At 42.8% G+C, this 22,137-nt stretch overlaps 1 protein-coding gene and 2 long non-coding RNA genes across 4 annotated transcripts in view; 1 reads left to right on the top strand and 2 right to left on the bottom strand.

Moving 5' to 3' along the window:
• Positions 1-1,054: 1,054 nt before the first annotated feature.
• LOC135364108 (uncharacterized) lies at positions 1,055-21,890 on the bottom strand. Its single transcript, XR_010410687.1, has 2 exons — positions 21,578-21,890; positions 1,055-1,167 (listed from the first exon to the last, which is right to left on the bottom strand). It is a non-coding gene; the product is annotated as an uncharacterized LOC135364108 (long non-coding RNA).
• Positions 19,328-20,953, bottom strand: LOC135364107 (uncharacterized). Its single transcript, XR_010410686.1, has 2 exons — positions 20,820-20,953; positions 19,328-19,863 (listed from the first exon to the last, which is right to left on the bottom strand). It is a non-coding gene; the product is annotated as an uncharacterized LOC135364107 (long non-coding RNA).
• The window catches only part of NKAIN3 (sodium/potassium transporting ATPase interacting 3), a 631,576-nt gene continuing 630,376 nt past the window's right edge, over positions 20,938-22,137 (top strand). For both annotated transcript variants that reach the window (XM_064588280.1, XM_045896497.3), the window contains exon 1: positions 20,938-21,067. In XM_064588280.1, coding sequence (XP_064444350.1) covers positions 21,014-21,067 — 54 coding nt within the window. In that variant the 5' untranslated portion in view covers positions 20,938-21,013. The remainder of the gene's footprint in view (positions 21,068-22,137) is intronic.

Genomic DNA, 22,137 nt, shown 5'->3' with positions numbered 1-22,137 from the left:
CTTCGGCTCAGGTCATGATCCTGGAGTCCCGGGATCGAGTCCCGCATCGGGCTCCCTGCTCAGCAGGGAGTCTGCTTCTTCCTCTGACCCTCCCCCCTCTCATGTGCTCTCTCTCTCCTCTCATCCTCTCTCTCAAATAAATAAATAAAAAATCTTTAAAAAAAAAAAAGTTGTCTTCTATTCCTACTTTGGTATGAAGCTTTTTAATATACATGGATATTGGATTTCTCCTATATTTCTTCTTGCATCTTCTGAGATGATCCTATGGTTTCCCTCCTTCAATCTGTTAATGTGGTAAATGACATTAAAAGTCTTTCTATTGTTGAAGTATTCCTGTATTACTGGATACAAGCAATGCCATTATTCTGTATTACAGAATATCCACACACACATGCACACATGCGTTTGCAAGCATACACACCCGTCAACTTAGTTTTCTCACATTTTCAGGAGCATTTTGCATGTATACTCTTGAGGAAGTTGGCATAGCATCTCTGTGTCATCTGCCTAGGGGAAAAGGGACTGAAAACCACACAGCTAGAGAGGGCAGAGACTCTCTTTCTGCTCCCAGTGTCTGAAGCTTTCTCCAGGGGTAGCTGCAGGCGTAGACATGGGCAGTGGCAACCATTCCGGAAGTACTCACAACATTGCTTTCAGCCGCTTCAGCGCTGCGGAGTCCCCCACAGAGGAGGCTACAGGGGCAGCAATGGGGATAATTCAGGAAGTAATCACAATATTCGCTGCAGCTGGAGCTGCTGCTGTGCGAGTCCTCATGGTGGCAGTACCAAGGACAGCAGTAATGGCCCGTCCCCAGAAGTGTAACTTTCCTAGGCTCCTGCTTCAGAAGCTGGACTTGGACATCTGAAGCCTTGAGGCACCTGCCACTGACCTCGGGACGACATTATCACTCTTCCAACTTAGAAGCAGCAGAGATTTCTTGTCATTATGAATTTTTGAACAACCCGACCTTTTCATCTTTTGCTCCAGATACCCTTGTATCTTGATTTCTCTATGAAATGTGATAAATATGACTCATTTGTTAGCCTGCACAGTGTTTAAATTTTTATTTAATTGCAACTGTCGAAAGATTGGGAGAGATCACATAAAGATCCAGTTTTCAGCCTTCTCTTGACAGTCTTCAAGAGCAGTCAGTGCTGATCCAGCTCCCTGCAAGGCAACAATTGGATGATGCTGAGTAATGGCCGCCCTTTAAATAAGACTGTCCTCCCCAGTTCACCAACTTCCCCGTCCAGACTGCTTGCATATCATACCTCCCGCTGGTCCTGCACACATTTATATTTGCCACACCACTGTAAACGTTCAACAAGCATAGCGGAGTTCCAGGAATATTACTTATTTTCTTCACTCACAAAGCAAGATGTATTTTATAAGTTACATAAATTACATAAATTGGTTTAAACTTGAGTTGTAACATTTAGAGCCACCTGTAGCTATTAAATGACAAGTAGTTAGACTAATCACACCAATGTCATTTTAAAATTAACTGGTAACAGCAGGGTTTTTGTTGTAGTCATTGGTGTTTTCTGTTTTGTTTTATTTGCTCTTTGTTTTAAGCTTTAAGTAAAAAATGACATAATTTGTGCCAGGTTCTCAACTCTTTCTGGCTTTGGATTTTTTTTCCTTCCATGTCTATGAATCCTTTGAAGTCAACCAGGGCTGACTGCAAGAGGACTCTTTGTGCAATCCAATCAGGCTAATGTCAATTTTAAGTGCAGGAGACAGGCATGCTTTTCATCGTCTCCTTTGTGTAGCTATGATGGATTGGCTAGTGTTGAGTTAGTAAGATTTCCAGGAAAGGACAGTACAAATGCTGTCCTAAGCAGCCTGTTAATAAATAGACCTCAAGTCTTAAAATCTTCCACTTGCTATTTTATTTTAAGAGTGGAGTAAAGGTTCACTAAAGCACAGAATACATTTCACTTTGCAGTTTCATCTGAAAAGCTACCAGTATTTACATTCCTACATGATTCTAATAAGAAGTGCAAGTAAGGAATCCCTGTCTAAAATAATTTACAGATTTGTAAGAGCAAGAACTGCTAAGAGAAAGGAGAGTTTCATGTTAATTTAAATATACTGTCTAACCATATTCTTTTTTTCCTTACTTATTTAAAAATATTTTCTAGAAATCTCTTTTTCAGGGATTATTAGTAGAATACAATGAGATAAGCTCTTAGGTAATGAATTAAAATTATATTTAAATTATTATTGTGTGTGTGTTTGTGTGTGTGTTGTTAAGTGTAAAAAAATCAAATCATAATTCGACAAGAAGCATGAGCTACATTAAACTTAGGGAGTAGTTAAAGTGTTTCCTAATGATTTTCTTTACTTTTTATTGCTTGAATTATTCCAAAGGAAAGAGCAAAACAAAAGTATAAAATAATGAACAACAAAAAAAAGGAAAACAAAAATCAATCATGTAACCAAATTCAACATCAATTTTCAATTAAAATCAAGAGAATTTAAAAAAAAAAACAAACTGTACTAATCAAAATAATACCTACCTTTTACTGCACAATCACCAGGGGTCTGGGGGCAGTTCTAATGGCTTCATGTTAATTTACTCATATAATCCTCATAATACTTCTATGTTAAATACCTTTATTCTGATTTTCACTTTACAGAAAAGGAAATGAAGTAATCTGTTTCTCAACTCCATGGAGCTAATCCCTGGTAGAGCAGGATCTGGGCCCAGGCAATAGGAGTCTGGAGGTTTTACCAGAACACATTGCTGGCTCTCTTTTGCCACACATATATGTTCACATGTTTATTCACAATCACACTTTGCTAATGCTTTCTCCATTAGACATGGACATTAAACACATCTTTAGGGATCTCAGGGTACATTAATTCTATCTAATTCTATCCGAATCTGTTTCTCACCCTCCCCCTCAAGTCAACTTCAGTTTGACTGAAGTACTCTAGGAACTTTGAGGCCAGAAGGAGGAGTATGGTGAAGCTCGGGGAGGGGAGGAGCAGTTAGATAAGACTTCATAGAGCAGTGGACATTTAGTAAAGTCACAGGATATAAAATCAATGTACAGAAATCTGTTGCATTTCTATACATTCATATTGACACAGCACAAAGAGAAATTAAGAAGACAATCCCATTTACAACTGCACCAAAAATAATAAAATATCTAAGAATAAACTTAACCAAAGAGGTGAAAGACCTATATTCTGAACACTATAAAACATTGATGGAAGAAATTGAAGGCAACACAAAGAGATGGAAAGACATTCCATGCTCATGGGTTGAAAGAACAAATATGGTTAAAATGTCCATACTACTCAAAGCAATCTATAGATTTAACACAATCCCTATCAAAATACCAAAAGCATTTTTCACAGAACTAGAACAAACAATCCTAAAATTTGTATGGAACCACAAAACATCCCAAATAGCCAAAGCAATCTTGAGAAAGATAAACCAAATGGGGGTATCATAATTCAGACTTCAACTTATATTACAAAGCTGTAGTCATCAAGGCAGTATGGTACTGGCACAAAACAGACACATGGGTCAATGGAGCAGAATAGAAAACCAGAATAAGCCCACAATTATATGGTCAATTAATTTTCAACAAAGGAGGAAAGAATATACAGTGGGAAAAAGTCAGTCTCTAACAAATGGTGTTGGGAAAACTGGACAGCTACATGCAAAAGAATGAGACGGGACCACTTTCTTATACCATACACAAAAATAAACCCCAAATGAGGAAAAGACCTAAGTGTGAAACCTAAAACCATAAAAATCCTAGAAGAGAACACAGGCAGTAATGTCTCTGACATTGGCCATAGCACCATTTTTTCTAGATACATCTCCTGAGGCAAGGGGAATAAAAGCAAAAATAAAGGATTGGGACTACATCAAAATAAAAAGCTTCTGCACAGAGAAGGAAACAATCAACAAAACTAAAAGGCAACCTACTGAATGGGAGAAGATATTTGCAAATGATATTTCTGATAAAGGGTTAGTATACAAAATATATAAAAAAAACTGATATTACTTAACACCCAAAAGCAAATAATCCAATTAAAAATGGGCAGAAGACATGAATTAACATTTTTCCAAAGAAGACATCCAGATCGCCAACACACACATGAGAAGATGCTCAACATCACTCATTATCAGGGAAATACAAATCAAAACCACAATGAGATATCACCTCACACCAATTAGAATGGCTAAAATCAAAAATACAAGAAACAACAAGTGTTGGTAATGATGTGGAGAAAAGGAATCTTTGCACTGTTGGTGGAAATGCAAACTGGTGCAGCCACTGTGGAAAACAGTATGGATTTTCCTTAAAAAGTTAAAAATAGAACTACTCTGTGATCTAGGAATTGCGCTACTGGGTATTTACCCCAAATACAAAAACACTAATTCAAAGGGATGCCTACACCCCTAACGTTTGTTGCAGCATTATTTACAATAGCCAAATTATGGTAGCAGCCCAAGTGTCCACTGAAAGCTGAAAGGATAAAAGAGATTATATATATATACATACACACCAGAATATTATTCAACTATAAAAAGAAATGAAATCTTGCTATTTGCAACAGCATGGACGAATCTAGATAGTATAATGCTAACGAATTAGAGAAAGACAGATACCATATGATTTCACTCATATGTGGAATTTAAGAAACAAAATAAATGAACAAAGGAAAAAAAGAGTGAGAGAAACAAATCAAGAAGCAGACTGTTAACTATCGAGAACAAACTGATGGTTACCAGAAGGGAGGTGGGTGGGAGGATGCGTTAAATAGGTGATGGGGATGAAGGAGGGCACTTGTAAGGAGCACTGAGTGATGTATGGAAATGTTCAATCACTATATTGTACACTTGAAACTAATAGAACACTGTACTTTATACTGGAATTAAAATAAAAAAATTAATTAAAAAAATCAGTAGGTTAAAAAAGATTTCCTGGTAGGTGGGAGCTGCTCCTTGGCACCATATTACTGCCGATTTCTCAAACTAGAGCAATCTACCCAAAGTCTTTCAAATAATTACTGCTCTAGTCTTAAAAAAAAAAAATGTACTGAAGTCCATGGCACCAGGATGTAATACCACCTTTCTGCCCATTTCTCTGTGATCTTCTGTCTCTGGGTCACTCTTCAACATTTAGGAAGAACTTTAGTGCTTGGTTCATGGATTTTTTGTTGTTGTTGTTGTTCTTATTCCAATTCCTGTCATTTTCAGGGAGGCAGAGTTCTTTGATCACTTGATGTCTAACTATTATCAACCTTTTTCTCCCTCCCTTCCATGATTGTGATCTGGACCTTTATATCAGCCAGCATTCCTTCATCTTTGGAATGGCCTAGGCCACTTTCTATATCTAGCGTTCCATAGAAATTGATCTTGCTAAGGACACTCTCTAGTCTTCTTCTGACTGAAATATTGGCCTCTCTTTCTCACTTTATGGTGCCACCATGTCCCTCCTTTCTGAAAGTCTCCTCCTTGGTCTCTCTGATTTTTATTTGTTGAGGATAGTAGAGTCTTGTTTCCTATATAGACTCCAGAAGACGGTGCAGGGGTTTCATAATGCAGTCACTAATAGAAATTGTACAACAGAGGATAAATACCTAATAAAACTGCCAACAGGAAAATGGCTTAGGATGGTGACTTTGTAAAGCATGTATTATGGAAGTAACAACTGGTGAGTTTTCAGGGTCCTGCTGCAGTTAGACTACACCAAAAAATTTTATTCAAATATATGTTTATTTTGGCTTAATAGTCAACTGAACATGAAAAAATAATTGGATTATCTACATCAAGTCATTAAAATCTGTCCTTATGCACCCAGCTGAAACAATTCTACTGATAAAACAAGTTTTTATGTGTGCTTCTCTTTAAAGACACTTTATCTAATATAAATTGTTGAATCGGTAACTTTCAATTCAGCCAAGAGCACTATAACTTACACCTGAACCAAGCTTGTCTAACACATGTATTTTCTCCATAGGGCACATCACAGCCTTCTGGTGCTTAGGGACACTAGATAGCACTTCAGCACTATGCTTGGGGGCCATTTCAAACAGCAAAAGCCCCAGCAAGAAGCACAAACGAGCAACAAATATGGCACTAAAATAAACTATGAAAAGGACACTTTATAGTTCAAGAACTGACACGAGAGAGCAAAGCATTCCATTGCTTGCTTTCAGTTGGGCACCTGCCTTTCAGGCATTTAAATTTTTCCCCTGCTCTGCACATGTCCGCAAAGGACTGCCAGCAGTGCGGGGTTGTTGACTTGGGGTTACAGATAAATTTTAGCTAGTAGGTGAATTTGCAAATACCAGTTGTGTGAATAATGAAGATTGCATATGTTGTGCGTGTGTATTCATTAGTGTATTCTCAGGTGTTTTTTTACTGATAATGGTACATAATAAAGCATGTTTAAGAACTGGCCTGTAGGCTAAGGTTTACGTTACTCATTCAGGCATTCCAGAGGTTTAATAATCTAGTCACTAATTGTCCCTTCCTACTAGTCTTTTGCTACTATTACTACTACCATTTATATGTTCTGAGGTTTGCAGTCATTTCTTTATAATCTTACTTCTCCTTCCAGATTGTAAGCTCTTAAAGGGTCAGGGCAAGTTTGTATTTCCCAACAGTTATTACAGTGCTTGGTTCATTGCACAGTCTCAGAAACTGTTTGACCTAGCACTGTTGTCATGACATTATTTTTAGGAACACTATTGGATCATACTAGAAAAGAATGTTCTCCCACATAGAAGAAACCAGTGTAAGAAGGCATGGTTAGAAGTGTCCAGTGTCGAGGAGAGATTCTGAAACAGAGACCCAGGGCAAGCAATGGGATTTGTAGGCCATGATAGCTATCATTCAAGGGGCCCCTCTCACAGCCAGGCCGTGGAAGAAAGGAGGCAAATTCAGATGTGTCCATTTGCAAAGCTCCCATTCTTTCTCTCAGGTCATAGTCTCAGAAAGAGGCATGGAAGGAGAGGAAACCAGATTTGTAGCTTGCAGTAGCTTTTGGTGTCTTGTATTAGGAAGGAGTGATAGTTAGGTTTGGATAAGTGGCCCAGATTTAGCCTATTCAAATCCTTGGATTCCCAAAGGAAGTTCCAAATGCAATGGAGTTTCTAATTTCCTGTTGGGAAAACAAAATTCAGCCTGGTCGGCCTTGGTGGAACTTGCATCCCTGAACTGAGAACTTTGTGACAACTTCTGATTAGGGAGAAAAATCCAGACCCTCTTTTGCCAAATATCCTAGAAATAGACTGTCTTCTGGGCAGAGCTGCTGGGCATCATTAGCTAGGCTTTTGCTCCAGGTATTAAAAGATAAGCACCAGGAAGATTGAAGCCAAACTTGTAGTTAGAATCTGGCTTGGAGTGCCCAGAGTTTCGTTTCTCATTCAGTATCAAAATTAGTATTGTCATGTGCTTTGTAATATGAGGACTAAGCCATCTACCTTTCCTTTTTTTTTACTGGCTAATGAGGTCTATGCTTAAAATGATGGTGATGCACTCGAGAATATTTGTTGTATTTACCTTTACCCTCATTCTATGACTTACACTCAATAGTGGTGAGAGGACGTTTTGCCTCAATTCCTGTGCCTTTGACCATCTAGTCATGTGAGAAAAAAACTGCCTGTCTTCTTTAGGTTAAGTTCAGGGAACCCACTCCTATCTTCTGCAGAATAAGTTAAATGTACACAGATTCATAGCAAGTTCCTATGTTGGTTATGATAAGAAGACAGTGCTTTTTTTTCCCACTATCCCTTTGCAAAGCATTTTGATAAAATTTCCTCTCAGTTTGCTTACAAATACTTAGTAACTTCATCATTTTACACAAACTGCTTTAATTTTGATGAAGACTGTTCTTTCCCCGCATAAGATATAAGCATATATGAATTTACTTTTAAATCATCTTTATGTCTGTCTTTTAGAGACTATATCAAAAACAGGATTTGCCAAAAACACCAATGACACTATAAAATATTCAGTGCTGTCTATACAAAAGATAACAGCAGATGAAAATCTTCTAAAGCATTTGTATCAGGAATGGGGCCAGCCAGTGTTTGAGGGAGGGACAGGCTGGTCTAGAAGACTTACCTGCTGGGGCATCTCAAGTGGCCCCAGGCAGTGGGTGTGAGCATGACCCCTTCCTTCCTTACACAGGGACAAAGGGCAAAAGTTCCTGGCCCCAAATGTTTCTTTAACCACATACATAGCGGGGCGCCTGGGTGGCTCAGTCGTTAAGCGTCTGCCTTCAGCTCAGGTCATGATCTCAGGGTCCTGGGATCGAGCCCCACATCGGGCTCCCTGCTCCGCAGGAGGCCTGCTTCTCCCTCTCCCACTCCCCCTGCTTGTGTTCCCTCTCTCGCTGTGTCTCTCTCTGTCAAATAAATAAATAAAATCTTAAAAAAAAAAAACCCACATACATAGCTTTTTGGATTCACATCCTCGCTGATTCCCATTTTTTTTTTTAAGATTTTATTTATTTATTTGACAGAGAGAGATAGTGAGAGGAGGAACACAAGCAGGGGGAGTGGGAGAGGGAGAAGCAGGCTTCCCGCCAAACAGGGAGCCCGATGTGGGACTCGATCCCAGGACCCTGGGATCATGACTTGAGCCGAAGGCAGACGCTTAACGACTGAGCCACCCAGGCGCCCTGATTCCCATTTTTGCTCAGCAGAAATCCCCCCTCCCCACCACTGTCCACGTGCCCATGCACTCATTCAAGGAATGTTTATAAAATGAGGAACTATAAGGAGCAAGGCAGCACAAAGAATGAGCCAGGATTGCTGCCTGTGACACTCCAAAGGAGTTCTGGAGGACTTGGGCATAATGGGCCTGTCCTTGGGGACTATAGCTCTGTATTTGACATGATCGTTACTGTCAACTATTTTTAAAAAGTATTTTAATCTCCCGAACTAATGGGATTCATGGATGTGACAAATTTCTCAGTGTTCTTATGACTGCCTCCTTTTCCTTTTCTACCATGATATAAGGAAGTAAGACATAGTATTTACAGAGTTAAATATGTTTCTTCCCCCTACACCTTCCCTACTCTGTCAAGGAAATAGCAGACGTCAAATTCCTGTCGCTTATTAAATCACAGCACATAAGAACAGCTATCATGGAGTCAGGTTCTTTTGTGCCTAATGCAAATCCTCAATTTACAGACAGAGGACATATAACTAGAGAACTGGAATGTGGTGAATTATGAGGGCAAAAAAGAAGCATAAAAAAAATCATCTAAGCATCTTTTTAAAAAATGGCCAATAATAGCATCCTACATGCCAGACTTATTAGGGAAAAAAGCCTTGTAGACACGGAATAGTAATTATGTGAGTCACAGTTAACCATATCTCTTATTGCAAGACTATATGCAGAACATAATTATTTTACCTCTAATTTATATTACCTAATGATTAGAATAAACTGATCATATAAAATTTAGTAATCTGGCCTATTTTAATACTGTGATGGACCAGTGAATTCAGGCTGAAGGAAAAACACACCAACCTACATCCTACACAGTCTTATACAGCACTCTTGCCCACACTGGGGTTGGAAGGGTACAGCTGTGCACACTTCTGGTTCCTTCTGCCTCCCCAAACCCCCACTGCTTCAGGGTTCATGTTCAGCTGCCACTCGAGAACTTCTGGGATTCCATCTGAAGTCGTGTTCCCTGGCATGGGATTGGGAAAATGGCTGACAGTAAAGTCTGTACGGATGACCTGTCCCATGGGCTTAAATATTGGATTTTTCTCCTGTGGAGGAGGAGACTAGTGTGTACAATAGTTTCTACATGTGGCTGGCTGAGCATCCAAATAACCTTGGAGGTTTTTAAAAAATGCAGATTTCTAGGCCCCACCCTGACTAATTATAAAAGAATGGGGTTGGGAGAGTTTATTAGTTATCTTTTGCTTCAGTAACACTGCTAAAAAGCTAGGCAGCATACAAACACTTTTTTCTTGCTCAACAGTGTGCGTGCGAGTTAGTGGAGGCTCAGCTGGGCTGGGCTGGGCTTGGGTTCAGCTTCGCTCCACATGCCTCTCATTCTAGAACACAGGCTAAGAAACAGCAGCTGTCTGGGGCTGCTCTTTTCATGGCAGAAGGCAGAAGCGAGGTGAATGAAAACGTGATGGTCCTTAAAGCCCAGTTTTGGACTGACCCATCCTCACCTCTTCCCACATTCCATTGGCCAAAGCAAGTCACACGATGAAGCCCAAAGCAGTGAGGTTGGAAGGTATACTCTGCCCCAAGGGGAAAGGGGGGAGGAATGATCACTTGGGGGGTGGGTGAGTAGTGGGGAGGGCAGTTAGGACTGACGGACTAGATGTAACAATTCTACAGGGGACTTTCATGAAGTCAGTCCTACTACCTATTAGAGGATGGCGATTTGGTACCACTAGAGAATACGTCGTAGCAAGAGAAATGATGGGCTCCATTCCTTCAATAGCTCAGCAAATACTTATCGTCACTAACATGCACTATTCAAAGATAGAAAATGTTAATAGAGCAAATGTAAGTCAACAGAGGATTATTAAGAGTAGAAAGGGAACAAGAAAGTAAGCACCTTATATACATTGAGAATGGAAATGAGTGTATCAGGGAAGGCTTCTCAGAAGAGGCAACATCTGACCTCAGCTACCGTGATGGGTGACTATTGACTAGAGAAGGAAAGTGCAGGAAGGGAAGGGAGTATTCTAGGTAGAGGAGATTACAGGACAAAATGGGGAATTTAGAAGCAGCATATTATATTTGGCAAAGAATACTGTGTGTTCTCCAAGTCCTGCTTCTTTTCCTCTGGGCCCCAGAGTTAGATTACCTTCCCCACCCTCCCTTGCACTTGACTGTGGCTGAGTGTTGACCAAAGAATGAGCCCAGAAATGGTGCATTCTTTTCCAGGTCTGGCCCTTACAAACCTCCCACATGCAAATCCCCATTTTCTCAGGCTTTCCCCCTCAATCAACTGAATGGGAAGAGGGTGGCACCCCACGATGGAAAGACCTCAGTCACTGGATGACACATGGAAAGTCTTCCCCATCAACAAGGAACATCTGTGTGAGGGAGAGATAAAGTTGTGTTGTGTAAAGCCACTGAGATCTAGGATTTATGATAGCAGTTAGGATGTCTTGTCTTGTCTTATAGAGCCTTTGCTGATGGTAGGTGAGGACTATAATGGAGGAAAAGAGAGAGCCATCACTGACTTAGCTGTGTTAGTCCCTTATTCTAGGTACCTCTGGCTACTTTGAGAACCAAGTGAATGAAAAGATATAGTAGCACCTTAGAATTATAAATATGGGCAAAACATTAACATGTGATCATGCCCAGTTTAAGAGGCGGTTCATGCTGCAGAAACTGTCAGTCAAGCACAATCATTGACTGTATGCATTTATGGCAGAATGACCATGACAGCATGGTTCTTCTGGCAGCCTTTTTATTTCTAATGTGCATTGACGTGTGTCCCCAAAGGTTCAAGTTTAACTGCAGCTGAGATGGGCCTCTCTCTCCATCTTTCAATCTTGGACGTGTCTGTTATCCATGAGATGTAAGGAAGAAAACCCAGCTCATTAATCAGTATGTCATCACATGACTGGAATTAAATAGTAAAGCAGTAAAGCCTCTGAGTTGCTATGATAGCAAGTATCACAGATGTATGTTTCTGCTTCCATTTCAAAGTAAGACACCATCTGGAAGTTATCCTTCCTGCCAAAAGGAGTATAGACATAAAGGCTCCCGTCCTCTTCCAAATTAGAACTCACAGACAGAAGTGAACTCTGCCAAATAGAGAAGCCCTCATTGGAGATACAAGGGACTGATGAGAGGCAAGCAGGAGAAAACTCTTCTCAGAAGCAACTTTTTCTGAATACAAATGATAACAACTTTGTATGGAAAATGGAATTTGCACTTCACACAGAGACAGAGAATATTTGGCACGAGGGCAAGATTACTCATTGGAGATCATCATGATATAGAATATCAGAAGTAGGCTTGGCATAACCCATCAATGCTGGAAGAGAAATGCAGATGCAACCGAAACAGAGGGTTTTTATAGTCACCTCTTGCTAAGAGTGTTCCTTAAGTGGAGAGGAAATAAGAAATTCATGTCAGCACTCCCACTGTGTAAAATCTCTATATATGGTATATTGTGATGCCTGGTTTAATGAGCATGAATGATATGCAGTTCTGATCCTATGTTGTGGGTAAAATCATTATCTGCCAGTCTTTTTTTTTTTATTTTTATAAAATCAGGATTTGAAGAATCCTTCAAATTGTTTTCATGTATAAAAAAATGGGATTGAATCCTACCGATTATTTGTTCAAGATGCTGATGCCAAGGATGGAAGACTAAGAGAGTGTCACTGTCCTAGTTTGGGCTTTTATGGAAGCAGACCCTTGGACAAGAATTCAAATGCAAGTGCAAGCAGGTTGTTTGGGAGATAATTCCTGGAAACCACAGCAGGGGAGTTTGGATGTGAAACCAAGGGGAAAGGGCCAATAAAAGGTGGACAATGAATCGGATTATTCCCATGGGCCGGGAAGCTGGGGAACTCTGGAAATGGTACCGAATATGCACCTTGGAGTCATCTTCTCCGAGGGCCCAGGCAGCTAAGGTATTTACATACCAACTCCTATCATTCAGGGTCCCAGAGCTGCTCTTGGGAGGTAGTGTTTCCAGAACAGCAGGCTGCCTCGTATGTGAAGTATCGGAACTGCCAGGAGAAAGTTGGAGCCACGTGCACTGAAGTGGGAGGGGCGAGGGATGGGAGGGAGCCAGCGAGAGCGTGTCGTATCAACCCCTGTTGGCTGCCATCCTAACAAGGCTTTTTCTTCGCTGGACGTACTGCTTGGGAAAATTACTTTTGCGCATTTCCCACTCTGTCCCCAGCACCAGTGATGGCCACAAACCTGAGGACCTGTTTGCAAGTCCTCAGGGTTGTTTATAACCCCAAATTGGACTTCTACCTTTTATTTTAATCCGTTTATTTTTATATATGACTTACATTAAAAACTGAACTGTACTATATTTACAACTGTGCTCAAGATCTGTCAGTTCCTTACCAATGCTCAGTATACACACACTGTGGAAAACATACTAGGCGAACCTAAGGGAAAAGGAGACTGTATAATAAAATGTGCTCTCCTGTAGTGATTTATATATATATTTTTTTTTCTTTTTTTTTTCTTCCCCCTTCTTTATCTTCTGTGGTGATTTGCATCTCTTTTGGGTGAGATCATGGCCTTACGGAAGGCACATTTGGGATCTAGTGGATGCAAAGAGATCTATGCTAATTGGCCTTGAACACCATTCCTAGTTTTTAAGACTGCCTCGGAATACCACAGTGATCTTACTAATGACTAGTCATTTTTGCTCACTAACAATTATATTTTCTTATTTTGCTATTCAAAAAATAAAGGGAAATTGTATGCTGGTACTATCTTTATCTTTTTTATTTTTTTTAAAGATTTTATTTATTTATTTGACAGAGAGAGACACAGCGAGAGAGGGAACACAAGCAGGAGGAGTGGGAGAGGGAGAAGCAGGCTTCCCGCTGAGCAGGGAGCCGGAAGCGGGGCTCAATCCCAGGACCCTGGGACCATGACCTGAGCCGAAGGCAGACGCTTAACGACTGAGCCACCCAGGCGCCCCATGTACTATCTTTATTGTTTAAAAATGTCTAGATTTCTTAAATAAAAATACATGGGAAAGGGGCGCCTGGGTGTCTCCCTGTCAAATAAATAAATAAAGTCTTTAAAAAAAATACATGGGAAAAAGCAAAAGATGGTTCAGTGTGAATTGTAAGCTCGTACCATAGATTTTTAAAATAACACAAATGTATATTTATGTGCATTAGTATAATTTTGAGGGATTTTAGATGCATATTAAATTACCATGGACAAATAAAAAATCCATCATTCATATAGTGCTAAAAAAGAATTTGCCCCACATTAGCAGGAGCTAATGTACTTTATGTTAGGTTTTACATTTCTGATGGACAACCTGTTCAGTACTGCGTATGCCTACTCTACGTGTGTAACACATTTTGTGATTGTTCCTTATTTTTAATGATTTATTTTGGAATAATCTTAGACTTAAAAAAAGGTGCCAAAGTAAATCAGAGAGATCTCATATGTTTTCCTTAATGTTACCATTGTACATAAGCATTCTACAGTAATACGGGACTGATCCTTAAAACAGACAGATGTGAGGAAACCATAAGGGTTCATTATCTTAGAGACAAATTCTCTCCATATATGGTATTGCAATGGAGAAAAACGTCTTTTTGTTGTTGTTGACTTCCTTTGTTGGCTCATGGGAATAATCCGTTTCATAGTCTGCCTTTTATTGGCCCTCCTAAAAGTGGGAGAAAAAAAGAAAAAAGTCTTCTCTTTTCTTCGGAACACTTAATGCAATCCAATAGATATATATAGGCAGATAGATAGATGTATGCATACATATATGCGTACATACAGAAATGTATGTGTTGGTGGCATCAGGATTTGTTAAGACTGTATTAATGTTTTCTTTTTACTTTGAGTTATGCTACCTTTTCTCTTCCTTTGTTACTGCCAATTGTTAGGGGTCTAGCTAAGCCACTGTGCAGAGAAATATGATCTTCTGGAACCTTGAGAAAAACAGAGAGCAGGAGAGCAAATGTTAATGGTAGGAAGGAAGTGTCTCCAGTTTGAGGACTCTGACATAATAGGCACACAGTAATGTTTGTTACATAGAAATCAACAATAGTTGCCAATACTTGGCAGTAAATTAAATGGTGAGAAAAGCTTGAACTTGTCGGTGTCAATCGGGGCTGCTCCGTGCATGACATTAGAAAAACTCTAAATGCATATCACTGCGATACTAACTATGATAAAAGCAACAACACGATCAGTGTTGTTAGATCGCTGAAGAGTTATGATAGATAAATATTAATTGAGGCTTATTTTTTAACCCAGAAATCAAAAAGATGGTGTTTGGTTGTCCCTTTCACATTTTAAGACTGGTTATCACCAACATTTCTTGAAGCAAAATATACCGAAGGAATTTCCCTACTCTTTCTCTTTCATAATTCTTGCCTCCTCCAGGCTTTCCGGTGGCCTTCAAAACCCCCATTCCACATATCCATCTCCCCTTTCTTTCTCACCTCACCTCCCAGTAAAACAGCCCCTGGGAGATTACTTTTAAGTGCTGTGATGTAAAGTGCTTACAATGGCAAGAAGTATCTCTCTCTCCTCAGGGAGAAAAGGAGTATTGAAATGATAACTGCCACCTCTACCCTTGCCCTCAACATTCTGGGACATTCACTGCTATGCTATGCTATGCACGAATCACTCCTAACTCAACAGGCATTCGGCAGCACAAATGTACCGAAGCCTTCACAACCATGCTTCAGACCCTGCACACGTGTGTCTCCAAATTTTGCTCCAGTGTAAACCTGATCTTTGCTCAAACTGAGGAGCCATACTGTTAGTACAGGGTCTATCAGTTAGTACAGTGTCTTTTCTAATGATGAAGGTAAGCTAGTTGTAGGAAGAGGTGTAGACGATTATAATTTCCTTGCTCCAAGAAGATGCCAAAGGAGGGGCCCAACATCAAGAAGGTGCTAAAGAAAAGCGCACATATTTTGTGGCACATTTAGCAACTTTTCTCCGTGAAGATAGAAAAATGCTTGAGCAGACTGTACATTATCTCAGTTGAACAAAAATGCGGAACTAGAAGCCTTAAAAAAAAGTGAAATAATTAAGGAGGCACTTTAATTCCTTCACGCTCATGTCTCCAATCCTTGTACAGTTGACCCTTGAACAATACGAGTTTCAACTGTGGGGGTCTACTTACACATGGATTCTTTGCAGTACAGTACTGTCGATGTATTTTCTCCTCCTTATGCTTTTCTTAATGACATTTTCTTTTCTCTAACTTACTTCATTGTAAGAATACAGTATATAATACATATCACATACAAAATATATGTTAACCAACTATTTGGTTATCACTAAGGCTTCTGATCAACAGTGGGCTATTAAGAGTCAAAAGTTGGGGCACCTGGGTGGCTCAGTTGCTTAAACATCCAACTCTTGATTAGGGCTCAGATCATGATCTGAGTCCTGGGATCCAGCCCTCAGGGCTCTGAGCCCTCATTTACCTTTGCAAACCATGGAATCTGCTTAAAGATTCTCTCCCTCTGCCCACCCCCCAATCATTCACTTGCTCTCTCTTTCTCAAATAAATCTTTAAAAAAGTTATACTTGGATTTTTGACTGTGTGGGGGTCAACACCCCAACTCTTGAGTTGTTCAAGGGTTGACTGTGTTTTAAAGTCCAAATGAAATTTAGAAATTTACACTTCTAGGTCTGGTCTCTAGATGTGCTCCCTCCCACCCAAGTCCTCTTACTCTTGGTATAGATAATTTGATTTTCTCTGGACTTTAAGGGAGATGGAAGTAGAGTCTCTCAAAAGGAATTTTATTAGGGGCACCTGCCTGGCTGGCTTGGTCAGAAGAGCATGCAACTCTTGATCTCAGGTCATGAGTTCGAGCCCCATGTTGGGTGTGGAGATTACTTAATTAAAAAAAAAAAAACTAAAAGGAAAGGGGGGGCAGATTTTACCAAGAAACTGAGAAATAAAAAAGAGGAAAGAAAAAGACATAGACTAGAATGTCCTATATGCGTATATATACACATATGTTTAGTGCTTACTATATACTACGTTTATGTGTGTATAAATATATATGGATACATGATGTGGGAAGTATGATGCTAAAAATGTCCATTATTATAAATTAACATTATTTTTGAGTGGAGGAGACAGGAAATTATAAAGTAAACCAATCATTGTTTTGAATGAAAATGCAGTGGAGTGACTAGAGTGTTATTTCAGACAGTGTGGTCAGTGAGGTCTCTCAGGGACGTGGCATGAGGCTGAGACCTGGGTGAGGCGAAGGAGCAAGACACATGTGGTTGGAAGATAAAGAACAACATAAGGCTTAGTCCTGTGGGGCAAGTCATACCATCCTGCCCACTTTACATAGGCAAGCTAGACTGAGGAAAACAAAGGCACTTCTCTGAGTTTCTATAGCTAGGAAGTGGTATAACCAACCACACACTGGATCAGCTGTTCTACTTAGATTGTCATTTCCTCCTCAATCAGCTTACCCACAATCCTCTCTAGACCTCACCCTTTCCCATTATTCTGTCATTTGCTACTGTCTTCTTTTCCCCTTTCCTCAAGAGACAGGTAATTCTTCTTTTAAACCTTCCCTTACCCTCACAGAAAGAAAACTCAGTGATAGCACTCAGTGCTAACTTTTCTCAGAGTGGGCTCTACTCCATTTACTCATCTGCTCTCCCTTCCCACCACCAAGCCCGTAAGGGGAAGGGAAGGAGTATATCATTTACTTTTGCAAACCTGGCAACCAGCATGGCCCTTGACATAATAAGCAATGTAGAAATGAAGCAAGTAAGACATATTTGAGGGTGGGATTGAAGAAGGAAGGAAACGAAGGGAGGAAGATTTTTAGTTCATGGTGCAGTTTAATGAGGAAGAGAAATCAGAGTAAGAGACTGCAGAGACAAATAAAGGTAGCTTCACACAATTTCTAGTCTTGTTACTAGCACTGTCTTGTCTTATCTTTGCTTCTTCCTTCTTCCTCTCTTCGAAAGCCAAATGCAGGGGTGCCTGGGTGGCTCAGTCATTAAGCGTCTGCCTTCCGCTCAGGTCATAATCCCAGGGTCCTGGGATCGAGCCCCGCATGGAGCCCCGCATCGGGCTCCCTGCTCCGCAGGAGGCCTGCTTCTCCCTCTCCTGCTCCCCCTGCTTGTGTTCCCTCTCTTGCTGTGTCTCTCTCTGTCAAATGAATAAATAAAATCTTTAAAAAAAAAAAAGAAAGAAAGAAAGCCAAATGCATTTTCAGTGGTCTTAAATGATTCAAGGAAGAAACTCCAGCCTGGGTCTATCAGTAGAGGGGGCAGTGGGAAAGGGAAAGGTACTGGAAGACTGTCTTGGTCCCCAAAAGGACATTGCATGGATGGCACTGACTCTGGAGGTGGGGTCAATGCAAATTATTATACCTACTTCCTAGAGAGCGGTTGGCTCCAGTACAGGTGTTACTTGGGTCCTAAGTTTCAGAGGCAGCGGTGAATGCATAAATCAAGATGCTCTTGAGTCAGATTACCTGGCTTTGCATTTCTTTTCATCTGTTCAGTAGCCATGAGACTCCCTGTTCCCATTTCCACATCTTTTTTTTTTATTATGTTAATCACCATACATCATTAGTTTTTGATGTAGTGTTCCGTGATTCATCGTTTGCGTATAACACCCAGTGCTCCATGCAGAACGTGCCCTCTTTAATATGCATCACCAGGCTAACCCATCCCCCCACCCCCTCCCCTCTAGAACCCCCAGTTTGTTTCTCAGAGTCCATCATCTCTCATGGTTCGTCTCCCCCTCCGATTTCCCCCCCTTCATTCTTCCCCTCCTGCTATCTTCTTCTAATTCTTTTTTTTTTTTTTTTAACATATAATGTATTATTTGCTTCAGAGGTACACATCTTTTTACTGGGGGTGCTCAAGTTGGTGCAACGATCTCCTAGCTCTTGTGAGGATTAAGCAAGTGAATATACATAAAGCACTTAGGCTGGTCCCTGGTGCCTGGCAAGGACCCAGGGCATGCTAGCTGCAAATTTCATACTTCCTAAATAAGTAAATAAAATGATGATGAAATAAAATGTATATTGAGGTAAACATATGTAATGTGGAGAGAAAAAAGGTCATTATGTTTATTATCATCATCCATCACAATTGCTGGAGATGAAGAGACTATGATAATTTCTGGAAGTTGTAGATAGACTTGTTCATGTCCTCTGCTTCTTCAGCTGCCTTCCTACAGCTTCCAGAGGGGTTGATGCCTGGAACTTTCTGCCCTGTCCTCTAAGATATGCTAAATTATTTATTAGTCAGGGTCCATTTTTCCCTATTGTTTTCATTGGTCATAAATCGTGATGGTTACGTTTATTGTGTATAAAAGAAATGTTGATCCTTGATCGCTTGATGTCTTAAAGATTGGGTCAACAATAACAACAACAAAGGCCTCTGACTCCATTTTTTCCCTTCTCTATGATAATGGACAGAGGTGGAACCTAAACAATGCATGTTTTTGGCCCCTTTATGGACCCACATCCTGAGGTTATTTGTTTGTCCCTACTAAAATTTCAAAGTTACCATTCAAGGATTGTTTTCTGGGAGCTATAACTGTTTTCAGTTATAAACATGGGTCTTGGAGGAACAGTTCAGAAAAAGGCAGTTAATTGCAAAACAAAACAAAACAAAAAATTCCCATAACTCCCTTTAATGCCTGAAGGAATGACCTGAGCATAGTTTCCATGTGTAGAGTGAATGTTTTAAAAATGCAAAGATCTCTCCTTTTCCTGCTAACCTACCGCGAAGGACCCAGGAGGGCAGCAGTAGGCTAGAAACGGGGTTTCTGTGCCAAGTTCTGAAGAAAGCCTCTTCTGTGACAAATGGCCCGGAGGCTTGCTCTCTGCTCTTCCAGCGTGCTCGAGCGACTTGCGCAGTTCCACCAGGTACAACAAATGTGCCCATGAAATTTGACATTGGGCCCCGATGAAATTTGATCCTCCACAGACCTCCTCCGCTCTATTCTCTTGAGGGAGCCAGAGCCGGAGAGTCTCCTTGGGATTCATGGAGAGTCCGGGATTTTAACTCTCCGGGACGAGGTCTTATTTCCAAGCCCCTCTCAAACAATTTCATTTTCTCAGAGAAGAAATCACATCCTCATCCCGGAAATATTGTCGATTCCTCGAAAAAGCCACGCATCCTCTCCTTTCTCGCCTGGTCTTCTCTCCTGCCTGGCGACAATTTCGAAGAGCCTTTAATAGTTGGGAAACCTAAACCGGAGCTCCTCGTGGCGTCCCGGTTCACCCCCGCGCTCCAGCCGGCGCTGCTCTTCGCCGCCGCCTCCTCGCCTCTCGCCACACTAACTCGGTCCAACTTTGGCTCCCAGGCTCCAGCAGGGGCGCCCTCTGAGCTACCGACTGCGGCGGGCAGGAGCGACCCCGGCCCCGGGACCCCGGAGCGGCGCTCCCAGCGTCGGGCGGAGGAGACCCGCCAGCGCCGCGCCCGCCCGCTCCTCTCCGGCCGCCCGCGCTCGCAGCGCCGCCGTCCCGGAGCTCCGCCCGGCGCTGCGCGGCGCTCGCCCGCCCCTGGCTTCTCGCCTCTGGGACCCGCTTCCCCGGACACCAAACGCTCTCAACTCCCACGTCTACACCTCTGGGGCAGCTCAGCAAAACCCAGCCCCCTCCTCTACACACGCCTTCGACCGCCCTCCCGACCCCCAGCACAAGCCCCAGAGAGAAAGCCCAGCCCGGTCTCCCCAGTTACACCGGCCGCCAAACGTCTCCACCGCCACCAGCCGCCCTAATTCACGCTCATTCATATTCATCCTCATTCTCATTCTCCCTCCCTCGGTCTCTCTCTCCAAAGACTCCTAACAAGACAGGCCGAGCCTCCTCAGTGGCACTCCCTTTCATTCATCGCCTCCCACCAGACACACGCGCGCGCGCGCACACACACACACACACACACACACACACACCCCGCAACCCAGACAGCCCACTCCACTTTTCAGACGCCCACCTCCTCATACTCCCCTCCCCTAAACAGACTTCCACCCACTCACCATCTGTAGCCTCCCTTCCGCCCCCCGCCCCGCCCGCCCGGCCGGCTCCCCCTCCCCAAGAAGCAGACCTGCCCGGTGGGAGGCAGGGACCCCGCCAGACGCTCGGGTCGAGCGCGCCGCACTGACCTCTGCCCGCCCGGGAAACTAACAAAGGCGGTGCGCTAGCCCAGACCCCGAGAGCCGCGAGCGGCGGCCGCGGGGCGGGCGAGCCTGGGCCGGGCCGGGCGAGCGCCGGGCGGGGGCTGCTCCGGAGTCGGGAGCGGCGGCGCCGTAGGACGCAGACCTCTCCCCGCGCGCGCCGCTCGGACGCCGCCGGCACCATGGGCTGCTGCACCGGGCGCTGCTCGCTCATCTGTCTCTGCGCGCTGCAGCTGGTGAGTGCCCCGCGCGCCCCCGTCCCGGGACCCGCGCCTGCCCTGGGACCGGCCTCCCTGGCCCCTCACCGCGGACCCTCGGACCCGCATCTCCTGGCGCGGGGCGGGCGTGTGAGCCGGGCGCTCCCTCCGGCCCCCGCCTCCCCGCCGCCCCGACTCGCACTACCCTCCCGCCCCGGGCGCTCAGCCAGTCGCCCTTGCCTGACGCGAGGGCGCGGTCTCCCTCTTGGCCCTACGCTCTGGGGGTCACCGCGCACCCAGCGGGCGTCGCCCTGGAGGTCCAGGGGCCGCTGCCGAGGCGCGGGAGAGTGAGCGGTTTCCCCGCCCCCCCGGTTGGACCACTGGCTTTAGCACCCTCTGCTTTCCTGCTGAAGTTTCCCCGGGGCTTGTGGGCTCTTTCTTCTTGGGATGATTTCCAGTAACGTTGTTTAATTAGAAGGTGCTTGCGAGTGCTCAGGCTCTGAGACGGAAGCAGCTTTAAGTCTTAGTTAAGACTAGGGTGATTCTTACCTTCAGCAGTTTGAAAGGTGGTGGTGGTTGAGGAGTCTTGGATCCCCAGGAAGGAGGTCTGGCTGTGTGGTTTTAAACAGAGTATTCCAGCCCCTGCGCTTCCAATTTCCCTTTAGATTTTGTTGAAATGTTGCATGTTCAGATAGCGACAGACTGACAGTTGTCATCGGGGAGAGAACGAGTGAAAGGCTCCGTTGGTAGGGTGGCTTGCCGAAGGAGTGCCTCTACTGGGAGGCGAGAGATCCAGAGAGAAGGCGAAAAAGGCTTTCATTTCAGTGTGGAGAGAATGATTTTATAACGTATGTCCCATAGGGACCTAGATTGGCCCTGTGGTCTGTTCCATAGTCACTTGAGGTCAAGGCTACAGACCCATCGTGTCAGACTTGTGTGTGTGAGAGGTTCATAGACATCTTCTCTTTTTACACTTAAATTCTGTAGATGCTCTGCCAAGCTTTCTTCGAAGTGTTGTTTTTCAAAGTCACAAACGTTAACTAGCATATTTTGACTAGCAAGGGGAAAAGCTTTTCAGTGAACTTTACTGAGTAATGTCAACCCTTGCA

The sequence above is a fragment of the Mirounga angustirostris genome, unplaced genomic scaffold (genome assembly GCF_029215605.1).
Source record: "Mirounga angustirostris isolate CCGP_5_RB_7025 unplaced genomic scaffold, mMirAng1.0.hap1 SCAF_4, whole genome shotgun sequence".
In the NCBI taxonomy this organism is placed as follows: Eukaryota; Metazoa; Chordata; class Mammalia; order Carnivora; family Phocidae; genus Mirounga; species Mirounga angustirostris.
This window is presented reverse-complemented; position numbering and strand designations above follow the sequence as displayed.